Source organism: Poecilia reticulata, chromosome 17, assembly GCF_904066995.2.
Source record: "Poecilia reticulata chromosome 17, P_reticulata-male-v2, whole genome shotgun sequence".
Taxonomy (NCBI): Eukaryota; Metazoa; Chordata; class Actinopteri; order Cyprinodontiformes; family Poeciliidae; genus Poecilia; species Poecilia reticulata.
This window is the reverse complement of record NC_088846.1, coordinates 1,850,557-1,869,494: the sequence shown is the minus strand read 5'-3', so window position 1 is coordinate 1,869,494 and position 18,938 is coordinate 1,850,557. Positions and strand designations below refer to the sequence as shown.

The following is an 18,938-nucleotide window of genomic DNA, read 5'->3' as shown; positions in this document are numbered from 1 at the left end:
GCAATGAGAGCAAAAGCACATCAGAAAAAACACATGTGAAAGTTATATGTAATGTGCTCCGTTTACACACAAATAGCTACTGTTAAGCCATTTACATACGTCTTCCTGTACCTGTTAGCAGTACTTTAAATGAGCCATGTTGCTCAAATAGTCATAACTGTTGCGTATCAATTTGTTTTTGAACTGAGGAAAAATGCTAATGTGAACAGACATCAAAGATTATGTGGCCATCATTATTCTCAGAAACTACATCATGTAAAATGATATTTCTTTTTTCTGCAATCAACCCAAATATTAAAGAGAAATTAACGATCTATACCTCTTGTCATGCAAGTGTTCGGGTTCGAGGTTAATGGTTTATATATTTTTTTTAAATCTGAAGAATCTTGGTTTGAATGGAGGGAACCTGACACGTAATTTCTCTAAGGAAATGGCATAACACGGGAACAGCACCACGCATCTCAAAGTTGTATTGAATGACAGGTACATCACAGTCAGAGGAGGAGGTTAACACAGGAATAACAGTCTATGTTCTCTCCTGCTCCTCTACCCAGGCCGTCTTTTTAACATATTACTTCAGGATACTTTTTTGGCATAGCAGTGTTTTTCTGTGGTCAGGTGTAGAAATGACATAATGAGTATCTGACGTCTTACTTTGAAACAAATAAGGGCCAGAGAAATGAGCGATGAGAATCGAGCCACCCACTGGTAGCAAAAACACTGTGTCACCAGGGCAAAATTGGTGCTGAACTGCCTGCTTGCGCATCAGAACGCCACCATCATTGGAGAACAAGCAGGCACGTGCAGAAGGGGGGGCTGGGGGTGCTTGAGTACCTGCCCTTTTTACTCCTTGCCCCAAAGTGCCCTTTTGGTCAATTTCTTTTTGTATTATTTCCTAAGCCCTCTTCTGACACATAAAAAACATGTGCTAAAATTCTTTGCTTTTTTTCTTTTTTGTATAACATAATAAACCGGTCACCTTGTTACCTTTGACCTTTTTCCCGTGACGCATGACGCAATTGCCTCTCGCGCAGTGAGATAAGGCGGCTAACTACGGAGCTCAACGTAGCGAACATTCCAGATTACAGAACAGTTTTTGGTTAATTAAAAAAAACGTTTTTGGTGAATAAAGTGGAGTAGACTTGCTGCTTCTCAGTTGACGGAAAACGAAGTATCGTTTCTGCTTCAGAACGGAGTAGCAGTTTCAGTAGAGAGATAATGAAATACAACAGTCACTGACAGGCCTCTGCGTCTGCCTTTCTCTGAAGAACTACTGAACGGGAGGAGACAACCAGGTGAGGAAAAACTGTTCTTATCTATTGATCCAGTATTTCTATCATACAGATATTAGGCTGTTGTTGTTGTGCTATTAGCTAACTGATAGCTAACGACTTTGCTAGCAAAGCTAGATAACTAAAAAGCTTCTCCCCTGTATCTTTAATGATATCAGTCATTCTTTAGTATCGCTTATGAAATAGGGGCACATCGCCCGTCCAAAACTGATCATCTCCATAATGAATATATGTCCGATCTTCTAATTTCCTTTGCTACATAATGTACATTTCATTTATTCTACCGTTAGGTAAATGTATCTTGAAGGAGAATAACACTTAAATAATAGTCCAACAAGGATATTCATTTAGAATTAAAAATAACTCACCCTGAATTACCACGTAAAAGTGTGTCATTAATGAAGGGGAAAAAACTCAACCCAGACTTTAAGTTTAGGGTCTGGTTCACAGAGTATGAAGTTAAATTTGTTTCCCAATTATTCAATGGAAAAAAAAAACTAACCTCAGTTAAGTTTTTACTTAACTGAGGTTAGTTTTTTTTTTCTAACCTCAGTTAAAATTGCAATCAAAACTTTTGGAATTGTAATGATTCCTTTAAAAAAAAAAGTTTTGTTTAAAATACTTTTTTTTAATTAACTCATTTTTACCAAACAAACATTTATTTGCACCCATTAGTAATCTTTTGTTGTGATTTTAGGCCCTGCTCAAGACGTCATGTGAGAATCACAAGCAAAACTTTGAGTCACAAACAAAAACTTGGAATAACAAGAAAAGAAGAAAGTTAACTTTGAGTCAAAAATGTGTGATTTAAAGTTTTTTAAAAGTTTTTTTAAGCAAAACTCAGTAGGCTTTTCTCATGGTGGCAAGCATTAACAATTTAATTTTTGCTTTTTTTTTTCTCGTTTTTCTGCAGTTCCACATTAAAGTTTGATGCAGCTCTGCTTTCCTGAATGAACCATCTTCATCTCTACTGCAAGTGTAGCAAACAGGCAGCTCTTTGTTTTATAGATTACAGTCCATTAAAAGGTTGCATTTTGCCCTTGTTTATATTTTTAATGGTGTAATTCTGTAAAGACAAAATATGTCTGGTGGTCTAGCTCTGATTTACATATCTTGCTAAATTGCAGGTTTGAATATTGCAATACTTTCCTATAACAAAATAACAAAAAGTAATAAAAAAAATATCTTACATAGGCATAGTGTTATGCTCTATATGGAGGTGTTCGTTAGCTTTGATTGTATATGTCACATTTTTGTAATTTATCATTGTTTATTAAACTCTGAAAGCTGTGTGGCTTTGTTAATATTCTGTCCTAGAAGGCGGTTAGATTTGCCCTTTTTTTGTTGTTGAGCACCTGCCTCTTTAGTGGCCTCTGCACGGCCCTGAGAACAAGAGTCTTTTCCCACACTTTATAGTATCTGGCTCTAAGAGACAGTATCTATCTTTTGAGATGCGCAGTTTTTAAATTCTTCAAGCAAGATTAGTTCCTGACGGGAAGCTTGATCTTCCCATGATTTTACATGCTGGATACCACTGATCAAAAAGCAACCCTTTCCCCAACAAAATCATGTTGGCTATGAATGGGGGAAAGCCTGCCTTTTGGGTTGATTAAGAAATCGTGTTAGCCTGTCTTTAATAATAAAGAGGCAGGCTAACATGATTTCAGCTCATGGTTCTTCTAAGTGCATGAAAATGTTGCCTATAATTCTCTGTCATCAACTCATATGCCCACAAGACTGCAGCTTTAAGAGTTTAATATGATAAGCCTTCCTCCAATGGAAAGTGAAGCACAGGCTTTTTTATCTGTTAGCTTACATTGCACAACTATTGCCCACACCTCTCATGGACAGTTTAATGCCAACGCAATCCTTTCAAAAGCTCCAAAATAGCTTCAACTTTAGATTCACAAAAAACAGGGCCCTTCCCTTGAAGGACCAGCTTTAGCTCAAGTGCTGTCATCTGAAAAAGTAATAAAATAAAATACTGCAACAAAGTAACAGGTTTCTCTTCCAACCTATTAACAGGTAAATGTAGGGTTACCCCACCTGTGTGTAACATTTATTGTTTCACGGGTGGGGGTGTAACAATAAATATCCAAGGGATTAAGAGACAAAAAACAGGAGTGTATAATTAATGACTTATTTAGTTACCATTACCTCCTATCTTCAAATGCAGGACCCGACTCGGCTACACAAAAGAAGAACCATCAATCAATTATCAACAACACCTATGCTTCACCCCTCAACAAGAGTGTGGACAGTAGGGCTGTTGTAAATTGAGGATTCTAACGCTTATTCTTAAGATTAACCGTGTAATCGGATAAAAAAATGTGATAAAATAAAGCACTAGTAAATCAACAGTGTTACTATCGGATATCAACATCACTCCAATTTTTCATATTTGAGCATTCCTAACAATTAGTTTTCTGTAGCTTAGAAAATGAAGTTGTAACAATAATGGCTTCCTTTCTAAGTTAACCTGAAGAAAAGTTATACAAAATTCAGAAATTATATTCAGTTTAATAATAAAGAGGCATGTTCACAAATACGCTTACAAAAAATGTCCATAGTCCAGCTTTTAGTTTTTCATCTTCAGTCAAAATAAAATACATTTATTTTCAGTCCTCGAGTGTATGCTTTCCTGGTATCTCACAATAACTGGGGAGATACTTCAGGAATTTTATTCTGCTTAAAAAAATAATCTTAATGCCTTTTAATAAATTTTTCAAATTTTCAGTCTTGGTTAAAAAATACACTGTTTCTCCACGGCTGAATTGGACATCCAGGGATTAATATAATTAGAGAAATATAAGTAGGTGAATGATTTGATAATGTCACCAGGAGTATACTTTTTAAATAACTTTTTAAAAAAAAGAAAAAACACATATATGTATATAATACGGCGTGCCTATTGATTGGATCCCAGCATTCTGGTTTGATGCTGAAAATTAGCGACAATGCTAAGGTGAAGTAAAAAGTAGTAAAGAAGTATGAAGTGTCATTAAAATGTTGAGTAATATGGACTAACGCCATTCGGGATGCAAACATTTGTGTATAAGCTAAAATTAGCCAAAGCTTAAATGATGTCAGTAGCATGTGGGGGCGGGGACGCTGCCATGAATCTTGGGCCCCATGACAAAAAATTAAATTCCTTCCCCCTCCATTTCACAGCTGCTGTTACAGTTTCTTAAGTCTATCTGACCCATCAAAAGCGCCACAATTTGAAAGGCTTGCAACTGCCTTGCTTTCTTTGGTTAAATTCTGATACTAGCACAATATTCACTGCTTGTGAATTTTACATGAAACAGTCTTAGTGCTGTCAATCAACCTCATTCACTTACTTCTAGAAGGGCTAATGGAAGATTTTATAAAGATTGACTTTCTGAGTAATTAATACATAGTTTTTGTTGTGTAATTGTAAAGAGAGTAGAGAGACAGGAAAATTCCCTGGAATGACGCTAACTAGATTGTCACTGAACACAGTTTTACTCTCCTTTCACTGGGACAGGGGAGAGGAATTATGCTGGTAACGGGGTTAGAGCTGCTGCTGACTGACTCATCTGTTAAGTGTGGTAAGAGGTATAGGGACATGTTAAATATATGAATATGATATTAAATTATTTCCTTCATTCATTAAATGCTAGTGAAATGGAGGCAAACAGTAGTCTGTAGCTAAGCTAAATATGTAAATGGTTGATAATCTCAGTCTTCTCACCTCTCTTGGAGAAAAATAAAAATTATAAATTGACACTCTCTCTCTCTTTGAAAACCTGATTTTATTAGTTTTCTAGGCAGCACAGTAACTACCACAGTCGCTCTTGTCTTCTACTGACTGCTGCTGAACACCGTCAAGTGCGCTAAGCAGGAACAAACTCTTTCAGGCAGATACAGGGCTTCAGTGAAAATATAGATGTGATTTTTGGTTTGGGAGGGGGTAACATTTAAATGTTACTGATAAAACTATTTTAGAAACACTATTTGATTAATTTTGTAACTGACAGGGTCCCCAATTTTTTTCTATTTCTATAAGAAAATTAAAACAATTTTTTGTGGGAGGGCCTCCTGTTGGTCAAGGGCCCTTGGAATTGTCTTAATTTTGGTGCCCTTGTGTGGGGGTGATATATATATATATATGTGTTGTGGGGGTGCATTCAACAGTTCGAGTCGCACAAATGTGGTTTTTGGGTGACGTTTTTTGCGTAGCACGTGGCCATCGTAGGTTGAAACTAACAGAAGTAATACCGTAGTTCCCTTCTCGACATCGAGCTGCACGTTTTGATGTATATAGGTTGGGGGTGCGCACAGCAATTCAGGCCACATGAACGGTTGACAGAACAAACATTAATAAACAAATAAATAGAGAGACGCCTTATTGGGTGTTGAACAATAATTGCCTGCCATGTACTGAAGTTAATCTTCAGGATTTAGCAATAAAAATCCCCTGTCAATTTGTGTGATATTACTTATCTTAAGGAAGTAAAAAACACAAAATGTTTTTATATGAAAAAATATGTCAAGATATTTCTTTCAAATTTCAGCATATGGGCCAAATGGTCAGTTGTCTTTTTTGAAAGTGTAAAAGTTACAATGTCTTTTGCTTATTATTTCCTCAGGTCGGGAATTGTCATAAACTATAAACATTTCAATGGTCCGAGGCCTAAAAAGACTAACAAGGTAGTCAGAAGCATCAACAAACACACCAAATTCTCTGAGACGGATGGAGATGACTCAAATCAAATTAACCCTGCCCTCTACAAGGTAATCTGTTTAAACTGTTTTGACATTTTTTATTCAGCTTGTCTGTGTATTATTAGTCAGGGTAGGTCTTAGCTGACAGTGGGAAAGCTTAATCAGGACTACACGTAGTGTGGCTTGCTTTGTGAAGTCATACAGCAATCAGATTGACAGAGACAGACTTCCAAACTTCTTTTTGAACTCCTCGAACCCTGACTTAGTTTTAGATAACTTGGAGTGTGTGTGTGCGCGTGCTTGCTTGCTTGTTGTAGTCAAGACCACAGTGTATCGAAACTGAGTCAGGGCCAAGACTTTCATTATTAAGTCAAAGTCTAGTGGAAGGTCAAAATATGACAGGAGAAGATGCACCAGCAAAAGAAGTGACTGGGAGCGTCAACGTATTATCAAACAGAGAAGATTCAAGAATCTGGCAGTGATCCAGAAAGATTGGAATGAGGAGGAAATCACAGCTTGAAAAAACACCACATTCAGCAACTAACAGCATGGGCTACAACAGTCAGGTTCCTTGGGTGAACCCACTTCTGAACCTGAGCTAACGTATGAAGCGTCACAGCTGGGTCAAGGAGAAGAAAGGCTGGACCATGGACCTTACCACAGGGGCCGCGTTTCATTGGCCAATACCCATTATATGTCACTGCGCAGCTACCATGTGCGTGACCGTCTCACAAACACAAGCTACAGTAGTAAACACATGCTAATGTACATTGTGGACTAGCAGACCGGCAAAAAGTTTTTGCGTCAGGACACGAAAAAGAATGGTTCTCCACCGTCAGTGGGGTATCTGCACAGGCGACGTCAGGTATCCTGATCATATTTGTGAAACTAAAATTCACAGATTTCCAAAATCTGAAATGGAATGCATTGCTTGGATCAAAGCTTGTGCACGACCGCATTTGCAGCTTAACCGTCGTAGGATCAATAAGAACAAAGGACTGTGTGCTGCTGTAAGTATTATTGCTTTGCTTTCTTTGTGTTTAGTGAATGAAAAAAGAAAGTAAATAATAAACACATCCATTATGAAAACCTCTTAGCCAAGTACAGCATAATATCAGTACTGATACAACTTCTACACCTTGAAGCCTGTCTGTTATAGTCTTACGTTAGCTGAACAGATCAATACGCAATGTGTACCGTATCTGACATTAAAGATTTTATTTTACCTGAAAAGGCTTTTTACTAAACTGTAATCGTGTTAGCCACGCTAGCACCGAGTACAGCCTAGGCATACTCAAACATTTGCCAATAACAGAAATCACTGGTTTCAAAAGTAACCCTCAAAACCACGAATGCCCGACTTACCCAGCCTTGCAAGAACAACAGGCATCAGTGATCTTGTCCACAGCTATATTTATGCTGAGGGTATGAGGATCTGCTGTTTTCCTCATCAACCGGTAGCATTTAGCTGTGACGTGCAAAATGTTGGAGGCATCGCGTGGCTCAAACACCTTGATGTCGTCCAAAAAAGATGACATGAACTTGTTGGTTCCCCTGTCCATTGTCGTGGCTGATATATTGTGAAAATCCGGCAGAAATGCTAAACTAATCAACTCAGAAATACTCTGCAGAGAGTCAGTCGAAATGAATGACGCCATGTTTACATAGAAACTAAGCACTGCGAGGCTTTGTTTGTGAGACATGCAGCCACGTGGGACTTTAGAGGGCGTTTCTGGGCGGAGCTTGGTAAGGTCCATTGGCCAGTGGTCCAAGGTACTCTTTTCCAATGAAAGAAAAGTATGCCTTTCATTTGGTAATCAAGGTCCAAGGTTTTGGAGGAGGACAAGTGAGGAACAAAACCCTAACTGCTTGAGGTCCAGTGTGAAATACCCGCAGTCATGATTTGGGGCGAAATTTTACTGCAGGTGTTAGTAAACTCTGCTTTCTTAAATCCAAAGTCAACAGTCTAACAGAATGCTTTAGAGTATTTTGATCCCTCTGCTGAGGATCTGTATGGAGATGCAGCAGGACCTGGCCCCTGCCCATGCCGCCAAAGCACCAAAGCCTGGTTTGATGCCTGTGCCATCACAGGGCTTGATTGGCCAGCCAGCTCGCTGGACTTAAACCACCCAACAACAAAGAAGAACTAACGGCAAGCATCAAGTAAATCTGGGCTTCCATAACTCCCAGGCAATGCCACAAGATGATTGCCTCAATGCCACGTTGCATCAAGGCAGTGATTAAGGCAAAGTATTGAAGATTAACATATAATTTTTAAAGTACAATATTTTGATTTTAATTTCTTTTTTTCTGCAAAAACTAAGTAGTAGTTTGGACTGATTTCTTCACAGTATTCAGATTTTTTTATATTCCTGTTTTTGTGGGTTTCATGAGCTGGAAGCCCAATTATGTACGAAGGAACCCAGGGCCAACTGCACAAGGTCTTCAATGGGTCTGAGGACCTCATCCCACTACCTTATGGCAGTCATGGCACCTGTGGCTAACACATGGAGGACTGTGTGGCCATCCACAAACCGTTGAAAGCAGATTCACACTCAGCATACATCTGTGAAGGTTAGGCCTGTCACAATAACAAATCAAATTTTGCTGGATGATTAATTGTCTAAAAAATTATTGCGATAAACGATAATATTGTTTCAAGACCTTAATGGAAATGACTAATAATACATGCGATTTCCGGATAGATGCACCTTATTTTCAAAAGAACACGTTACACTGGAACTGATAAACTAAATAAACAAAACAACCAAAAACAAAAATAAAATGGATTCTCAGTCTCCATTAACAAAAAACGTACTTGAATAAAAACTAAACAACATAAAGCCAAAGTGGAAATAAATACTGCATTCAACCAAAAGAGTGCAGATTATGAAGTCTGTATAATATATTGCCATCAGTAATCACTAGATTTAAATAGAAAAATATATTGTATTTTCTGGGTTTATGTGTGGATTTTTCTTCAACCACCAGGGGGCTCTTTAGCAGGAGGTGTGTCCCGTAAACTGTGGGTGTTTTGTTTTGCATGGCGCATTGCTGCCATCTGTTGGACTTTTAGGGAACTGCTTGACTTTTATGTTATTTAATCAGTACGGTTGTTTGCTAGCGGCAGAGCAGATGAACACTCGTGTTATGAACGCTGCATTCCAGGTTTCCCTCAATGAAATATATACTAGTCAGTCCCAGTGACTGTTTCACTAACGGTTTTTGCCCATGTGCTTTCTGGGTAAAAATCAATCGAGAAACGATTCTGGCAATTTCCGGCAGCGCAGGTGATAAACGTGTAAAACGTTTTCTGACTCCGGCCCCCCACCAGAGAAGGGAAACGTTATGTGACCCTCACAGGAAAAAGTTTGGGGACCATTGATCTAACCGATCATCCTGCAGTGTGTGGTGTGTTAAGGTAGATCGTCGTGGCCGCTTCGATCTAAATCAGGGGTTTTCCCCGTCTGGGAGCTTAACGCAGCCCGTTGAATGTGACAGGAAGCCAATCAGAAAGCGCGGATTCTCCTCCGTGCTTTCTGAGGGGAAATTACAGAGGGGAATCCCAAACAGCTGACACGCACAACATGAAGTCCAGAAGACATCGGAGATGATATGTGGAAACAACATTAATGTTTATTCAACATTTCGTGCAAAGAATATAGAAATGACAAGGGGAGGAGTTGGAGCCAAATTGTTACCGCAATTAATACCCCCGGTAAGTTTTCAGCTGTTCTTCGTTAAAGTGACATAAATAGGTTATAATGATGTTCATTCAGTCAGGACTTTACGCTGACTCTAGTCACATGCATCACAGGTAGATTCTAGTAAAGCATTGATTAATGCCTGATTTTAAAATTAGTTAACTGGACTTGTAGCCATTATTTTGTGCCCATGTGGCCCGACACCACATGGCACGATCGAACTGTTATACCTAGGATTTCTGTCTGCAATGGTGTGTCTCTCAGGGTTTGTAAATTGGCTGACAACTCGTGTAATGTGCGCTGGACATTAGACTAAGGAAATGAGGAAGGGAGGGTCAGTGGAGAGCACCGGAGCTGAGCCTTTTTTCATTCAGTGTCATCAACAGAAAGAAGAAAGGCCGGAAGAGACGATAAAGACGATAATTAAAATGAGGTCGATAGGTTTAATTTATCGTCTGATTAATTGATTCATCGTTTATTGTGACATGTCAGAGGGTGCTAATGATGAATCTCCCAATTTTAGTGTTCCCTAGCAAACCCCAATCATCCTGCCCGGTGTTGGGCTGTAATAACAGGCCCTATATGTGGATGCCCGGCCCCCATACGGCCCTCATGGAGTCTGTTTCTGACAATCTGAGTAGACGCATGCATATTAGTGGCCTGCTGGCAGTCATTTTGTAGGACCCTGGCAGTAGACCTCCTGTTTCTCCTTGCAATAAGGACAAGGTACTGGTCCTGCTGCTGGGTGGTAGCCCAAGAGCAGGACCCTTCTGTGTCTCCTGGTGTACTGGCCTGTCTCCTGGTACCTAATCCATTCTCTGGACACTACTGAGAGACGCAGCAAATCTCCTTTGATGGATTGGCTACACTACTTGAGCAACTTCAGTGAGCTGTAAAAAAACACCTCATGAGGTGTGAGACTACTGACAAAATGAAAAAGTCACAAAGTTTAACCAGAAAGTAGGAGAACAGAGGAATTATCTGTGATCACCACCTGCAGAAGCACTGTTTTACAGTGGTTGTCTTGCTAACTGCCTCTATTTTCCACCTATTGTGTGTTTGTACAGCATCAGGTGAAATTGATTCACAATAATTACTACCAAACTGATGACATTGACTCCACAAAGGTGTAACCGATTGGGAGTTGCATTGTCTTATATAGGTATCCCTTTATTTATTTATTTTTTTTAGTGTACAAATTTGCATATGCATGTCTATGTATGTACAGATTGAGCATTCTCTTTGAATTCAAGTTGTTAATCTACATATTATAGTCTATATAGAGAAGTGTGTCTTGTTGAGGAAGGAAATAAAGTGTAGATATTCATTAAACTGTGACCAGCACAATGCACACACTGCTCCACCCTATTGCTCTCCAATCAATCATCCCTGGTGACAAAAGCTAAAAACTGGAGAAGTCCAATGGTAGTCTATAAATGAAAGCAGTAAAATCTTAATTAAAATATGTCAAGTTTTTGTCCCCTCTTGAAAGTGTAGTGAAGTACGCAGAGCATGCTGTTTGCTTACCTTGAAATATCTCCAAGGCAAGGGTGGCGTTAACTTAATATTTTCCACTTTTGATGTTTTGTTTTTTTTTAATTAAGTTTGTACAAGCACAGTGCTAATAGGCGATGATGGCGGCGGGTGACACTGCAGTTAGCATGTTGGATACACTGTTAGTATGTTCTCGTCCTGATATTCAGATGGCTTTCTTCAGAAGGTTAATGGAAAGATATGAGAGATGCATAACTTGGGAGGACATTCTAGCATACATTTAAGTCCTAGAAAATAAAAATGAGCAGAGTTATTTGTAGTCTTGTTACATGGAACTCTAAATACATGGATACTGTTTTGTAGGTTCAAAATTTTCTTCAAAACTTGCCAAGGGAAGCTCAGATGACGGATGTAAAAGAGGAAAAGAGAAATAAGGGAATTAAGAAGAAAAATGATGAGCCTGTAGAAGATGAAAGATGCAATTATGAATCCACTTCAGAAACAAAAATGATGGAGGACAATGAATGTTCCTCTTCCTCCAACTTCACTGAAAGATCTGTGGAAGAGCCAAGGGATGTGGAGAATCCTGGGAGATCACTAACATTTCAAGAGAAGCTGGACCTTGTTCCATCACACACACTTGAAGGTATCAATTTTCTTTCATTTATCGAATATGTTTGGGTTTCTATTCTCAAAGTACTGTAACATGTTGTTCACAATTACTAGGCAAGTAAGCATTTGGGTATGTGTGAATAGTGAGTGAAGGTGTGACTTAACGATATCAGAGTCTACATTATTACTAAGTTTTAAGAAAAAACCACAAATGAACTGCCTAAGATTTTAAAAGAACCAATCTGATAACTGCCAGTGAAATTTAAGGTCAAGGTAAGCAAGCCCAAAACAAGCCCAATTGTGAATAAGAAATTGAAACATCAAGAGTTGGGCAGACAGTATCTGAAAACAGATTTTTTTTTTTCATTGTCAAATTCAGTTAATATAATATGACAACCTTGCTTCTGTCATACTGCACTGGGAAATATCTGACTAAAATATACAGTGGGCAAAAAAGTAGTCAGCCTCTGATTGTGCAAGATGAAAGAGGTCAGTAATTTTCATCATAGGTGCACTTATGCTATGACAGCAAATTTAGAAAAAGAAATAATCCAGGAAACCACATTGCAGAATTTTTTTAAAGAATTTATTTGTAAATTATGGTAAGTGGTCAATAACAAAAGGTCAACTCAATACTTTTTAACATGATTTTTGTTACCTCATGTCATTGAGATAATGACATGACCTCTGTCATTGCAAACAATGACTGAGTCTTTACCCGGTTCACAATTTCCCAAAATAGCTGGCATTTTGGCCCTTACCTCCATGTAGATCTCCTCTAGAACAGTGATGTTTTGGGGCTGTTGCTAGGTAACACAGACTTTTGACCTCCTCCACAAATTTTCTATGGGGTTGAGCTCTTGAGACTGACTAGGCCAATCCAGGACCTTGAAATGCTTTTTATGGCACCACTCATTTGTTGTCCCAGTGGTGTGTTTGGGATCACACCACTCAGGCTGCGTTTTACGTGGCTGCCGGAAAACGCAGTCACGATCCATCTTTATTGCTCTCACTGATGGAAGGAGGTTCTGGCTTAAGCTCTTGCAATACATGGCCCTGTTTCTTCTTCCCAGAACACATATATTATCCTGTCCCCTTTGCAGAAAAACAGCCCCAAAGCATGATGTTTCCACCCCCATGCTTCACAGTGGGTATGGTGTTCTTGGGAAGTGACTGAGCATTTCTCTTCCTCCAAACACAACAAGTTACGTTTTTACCAAAAAGGTAAAGAAAGATCTTTACCTTTTTGGTAAAAAAGGCAAAAATGGGGTCTTTACCATGGGGTCCCAGATCAAGGGAGATTATGTCACATGGGCAGAGGCATTTCATCACAGGTAATCCTGTTGCAAATCCTTGTTTGTGATTTGCAGTAGGTGAACCGAATAGGGTTTCCATGCCGATTTCTAGCGCAAAAGGTGCCAATACTTTTGACATGGGAAACAGTACATTTTTCCACGTTTTCCTCATAATGTTTATCTTTTTAAATGTTCTTTATCATTTGCTGTTTTGTATCAAACAAAAGCTGACTGCAGTGAAATGTTGCTTAACTTGATGAAATTCTTTCAGTAAATATTCCATAATATGTACTTAAACTTCATGGGTGCCAATAATCGTAAGCAGGACTGTAGAGGCAAAAATGGGGACCAAGAGATGGCGTGAACCCCCAAGAGCGTACCCGCATTCGATGAATGCTGTGCTTTTAGTCCATCCATGTCCAGCGGCTCCTGTGGCTCTGACGACTGATATCTCTGATTATGCTGTTGAGGCAGTATGTGGACAGTGGGTGGATAGGACCTCGCAACCCATCGCTTCTTTTAGCTGGAAACTCCGGGATGCAACACCTTTGCAGGGTTTCCCCCAGAAAACTTGCAAAGCCTGGTGGTTGGGGCACCGAGGTGTTCCACCGGTGGTACACCATGTTTTTGTATTAAAAAATGTTAAGTAGACAGAAAATGAAATTATATGTTACGGGAAAACATCACCAGAGAAACGTTATTTAAACCTACAACTAGTCTTAAAAACAAAAAATCAAACAATACAATTAAAATTATAAATTATTTGCACTTCTGTTTAATCCAAATTAAGCCCACCCCCAGGTTTTCAGGGGCCCAATAAATGTTAATATTTTAACAAAGACCACAGATAAATAAATGTAACATTTATTTATTGAGATTATCAATGTTGCTAAATTTGATTTAGTGGTTTCAGTATACATAAATTAAAATATTTTCAATTGTTTAACATTTAAATGTAAGACTTTAAGGAGCTGGCAAGTTTACTTTGTAAAAGTTCAAAAAACAATCTTCATAATTAGATTATTTTATTGCATAGCCGCAGTCTGATGCTATGAGTTTAATGTTTGAGTGCAAGTTCTGTTTGTTGACAAATACAAATTAGTAAACTGCAATTATAACTTATTGCAGTTGACAAGCTGTTAGAGGTGCAGAAGTTTTTAGCAGCAAGAGGGGATCCTAAGTCAAATTCTGCTCAAGGCCTCATACAGCCTTTGACCGGCCCTGCACGATGAGTTAAATCCGCTGCACTGGGCACTGAGATGCGCAACAAATGGAAAATTTTATTTAATGCTCTAATGCAGTGTTTCTCAACCTTTTTTGGGCCAGCACACCCCTAGGCCTTATCCAGGTCCCTCACTTTTATCATCCATAAAACTTCACCCACATGACATTTATTGTGCAAACCAGAGCTTTCAGTGGAAAAACAAAAGTTCCAGATCCTTTTAATGCCATACAAATATGAGACAGAAACATGGATTATATCTTTATATAGACCTGTCTATTGATTTATAGATTAATAGTTTTACTGGACAGAAATTACAAAGAACAAATGTGGTTCTTAATCAAATCCTAATGAGTCAAATTGAAAATGTTATGGAGTCATCAGCCTCATGATATTAACACTGACATGAAAAATAATATTGAAGAAATAAATATATCAAATCTAATTAAAAACATAAATAAGTGATCAGTTCTTTACTGTTATGGTCTGTAAGATATATTTATTCTCAGTACTAGATGTGATTTCAACAAACCCATGACATTTTAACAATATTATTTTACCTTTTATCTGGAAATAGTGTCTGTATATTCTTCCCATACATTCCTCTGTATTAATTATTGCTCGAAAGGTCTTCCATACCAGTTTATTCCTCTGTATTTACTTTAGTTTCTTAGTTTATTCTTGCATTTTGTTCTTCATTCATTTCCATTTAGTTTCCTTTGATTATTATTGTCCTCTCTTGGTTTACTGCTATGTCCACTTTAGTTTCTTTCCTGTTGCTAGATTTATTTGATTGTTTATTGACCATCAGTAATATTCACTCATCACCTGCTGCGCCGCCTAATCGTCATGTGTTTCACATTGTGTTGATTTTTTCACTGTTACCGCCCACGTTGAGAACCGCTACTCTAATGTGACTTTAGTAGCTCTTCCATTTCGTCACAGAAACTTTTTTTTTTTGCTCAAGTTTGTGGGACAAGTCTGACTGACTAAGTGGCCAAAGCATTTGATACGGTTTGGTGCTTCATGTAACCAGAAAAACTATATTTAAAAAAAATCATAAAATAATATAAAACCAGCGTGAAGCTGGTTCCTCATGCAGGGCTGAACCTGCATGATGAGTGGTAAGCGCTGGTCTGTTTACTGCCAACCGGGATGACATACATAAACTTTACAGGGAAAATAGAGCCACATGCTGGGCAGCGTGTTCAGATGTAAACACCCCATCTAATTCTTTGTTCACAAAGATAAATCATTCTCACCGCTCCCTCAACGCGCTTCTCTGAACCACTTTTACACGTTATTCCTGCAGTTTATATGGAGCTGTGCAACCAGAGTAAAGCAGTTCATTTTAAACCCTTCCTTGATTTCTCCAAAGAAACATAATTCCTCACAGGGCGTTGATGTAAATATCCATACAGGTTAGCCTGTGTTCACTTTGAGTGAAAGAAGGTGCGCGCGTTCTGCACTGAAGTAAACTAAGAGCTCAAGCAGCGGCAGCACGAGGCTAGGCGCAGAGGCACCATCTGTGTGATTGGTCCACTCTCCCAGCTTTAAATGCATAAACTATAAACTTATCTTATAGGAATAAATTTGCTCTGCCAGTGAAACGCTCAGAGCAACAGAGACGCTTTCAATCCATATTAATATGGATCATATCCTAAATATATGCATATTTTTTTGAGATACCTCGTCTGTGCCAGCCCATTGAAGACATTAGCATACTAGCTGTGATCCATTTTGATCTGTTTTGAAACAGAGAAGATAACGGTAAGGTAAAGGTAATTTTATTTATATAGCACATTTTCAGCAACAAGGCAAAACAAAGTGCTTTACGGGAATTAAAAGGAAATACAAACCAAATAACAAACCAAACGAAAGAGCTAAAGAAGGAAAATAATCTAATGTTTATCCAAAGTTCAAAAACTAGATACCAATATTCAGGGTTCGTGGATAAGTTTAAGTATCCTCTGGTCTAATTTCTTTTTTGGTTTGGAAGAATAGTAGTTGCTAAAGTAGTTTTTCTGGATTCCAAGTTCTAATCCCTGTTCTGGGTTGCTAAATAAGTGTAAGTAAGTATTCTCTGGACTTTCTAAGTGTGCTTTAAATTTGTAAAAGTAATAAGTACTCCACAGTTTCTAAGTAATAATAAAAACTAAATGTTCCTGTACTGGGAGATTTCTTTGTGGATTCTAAGTTCGTTCTAATTCCTTTTCTGGGTTGCAATAATAGGAGTCTCTCTGCATCTAAATAGTGAGCACTCTAAAGTTTCTAAAAAAATAAGCTAGAGAGCGACTAATGAACTAGTGCAGGGGTGCCCAAAGTCGGTCCTCGAGGGCCAGTGTTCTGACTATCTGTCATACCCGTCAATCCAGCATACCTTATGGTAATGCGCATGTGCACATCGATGTTACGTCACATACTGCTTACTCAGCAGATTTCTTATAAATCCGTCATACCTGTGTGTTATGTTTCTCAGACGTTTATGGTAAATTTTATTTAATTAAGCTGCTATGTTAATCAAACATATTCACATTGCTGTTTCCAATATCATTACCAAACTGTAAACAAGACATTAGTCCTGTTTAGCGTCACTATTACTACAAATACTGTTTGACTACACATTTGGTCAGGATATTTTGACCCTATAGCTAATCTACCGTTTTAATATTTTAATACCTCTTTAAAAAACTGCATGGAATATGTCCTAAAAAAAAAGCATGAATAACGCTGGATGCTGACCGAAGCTCTAGGGCAACAAGCAGAACACCTCTTTCTGGACACTGCGTAGAAATAACTAGGTTTTTCTTATTTTAATTTTGTTATTTACCGTAAACTTCTGAAAAATAAAACACACAAAATGAAACTTCTACAGGTATGACGGATTTATAAGAAACGTAACATTGATGTGCACATGTGCATTACCACAAGGTATGCTGGATTGACAAGGTATGACAAATAGACAGAACACCGGCATCCTACATGTTTTACTTCTCTCCCTGGTGGTAGTAACAATCTTTTCAGCATGTCAGTCATGGCAGTATTCTTCTTGGTCCTCTAATGAGCCATCATTTGATCCAGGTGTGTTAAACCAGGGAGAGAACTAAAACACGCAGGATGCCAGCCCTCGAGGACTGACTTGGGCACCACTGAACTAGAGTCTGTGGATTACAAATTTGTTCTAATTCCTTTTCTGGGTTAAAAGTGAGAACTCCACATTTTCTAACAAAATCAAATAAAAAGGAGGAAAGGGCACATTAGGACCAGCACAAGACATAAGCAAACTAAGCAAGCGCTTAGGGCCACCAAGGGCCCCCTCAATAGAGCTGATTTTTTTTTTTCAGTAACGATTTCTACAGTATGTCATAACAAAAACATTTATGCTTATGTGTTTTTACAATAATATATTTGACAATGTATGTAGAAATCATTATTTTATGGACAAAAAGAAAAAAATAAAGTGCTCTTGGGGGCCCCCTGATGGCCCCCAAGAGCACTTGGGGGCCACGCGGTAGGTCACGCAAGCTTCGCCGGTATGAGCTGCCGTGCAAAGTGCTGAGCGCATCCAAACGTCCAAAGCTCCAGTAGAAGATAAGTTAGCAAAACAATGTCTCAAAAAAGGACTTATCCTTCAGGGAGAAAGAAAAGGGGAAGAATAGAAAAAAAGCCAAGATAAAGGTTTGTCTTAATAGGTCTCTGTAATGTAATGTTTATAAAAAAGATTTGTGAAGCTGCTAATAGAAAATTAGCTGTATAGCAATCTTAAACGGGTTCAGTTCAACAGCCAAACATTTATGCTAGGTTAGCGGTTCTCAACGTGGGCGGTACCGCCCCCCCAGGGGCGTGCAAGGGGCGCTGGCAGACATTTTTACAAAAGGGGGACGCTGGGATGCCTTTGGGGGGCGTTTGGTCGAAGGTAAACTTTACACCTTAAATGCACAACAATGCCAGTTTAGACTTTGAGCAATCATGCTTGGCTGCAACTGTATCGATGGCAGCTCTTCTTCTATTCAGTGTTTGTTAGCTTCTGTTAGCTTCTTGACGCAGCTCCGTTCTCCTGGTACTGGTAGCCAAAATCGCGACACCCTCACTGTGTATCCCATTTAAATAAAATAAAGAAATCCCTCTATGGGTGATACCACAATAGAGAGCGTTCATTTTATAGCGTTAACACGGTGCTGTAATTGGTCCGGTATGAAACGGGGTGACAGAACAACACAGCACTTTTAAATTACAATAATCAGAATGCAGAAATTGTTTTCGTTGTTTTAAAAGGTTTGTGTCAGTCTGCCTTTTCCCCATCGATATGCTTCCCGACCGCCCTGCACTTTAGGGTCTAAAAAAAAAAAGACGCGCACATTGCGCAAAACTCTGAAACAGGAGAAGCGGGACATAAAACGGAGCGACGAACTAGATGTGAATTATGGCATAAAAACAGAGAATCCGACGCTGAACAGTGAAAAAATCAACACATGATGTGAAACACATGACGATTAGGCAGCGCAGCAGGTGAGGAGTGAATATTACTTATGGTCAATAAATGATAAAATAAATCTAGCAACAGGAAAGAAACTAAAGTGAACATAGCAATAAACCAGGAGAGGATAATACTAATCATAGGAAACTAAAT

The 18,938-nt window shown here is 38.7% G+C and overlaps 1 protein-coding gene across 1 annotated transcript in view; it reads left to right on the top strand.

Moving 5' to 3' along the window:
* tgs1 (trimethylguanosine synthase 1) overlaps positions 1–18,938 on the top strand; it is a 110,038-nt gene that overhangs the window by 59,058 nt on the left and 32,042 nt on the right. Inside the window, exons 8-9 of the mRNA XM_008433524.3 lie at positions 5,906–6,050; positions 11,543–11,825. Of these exons, the coding sequence (XP_008431746.1) occupies positions 5,906–6,050; positions 11,543–11,825 (428 nt within the window). The remainder of the gene's footprint in view (positions 1–5,905; positions 6,051–11,542; positions 11,826–18,938) is intronic.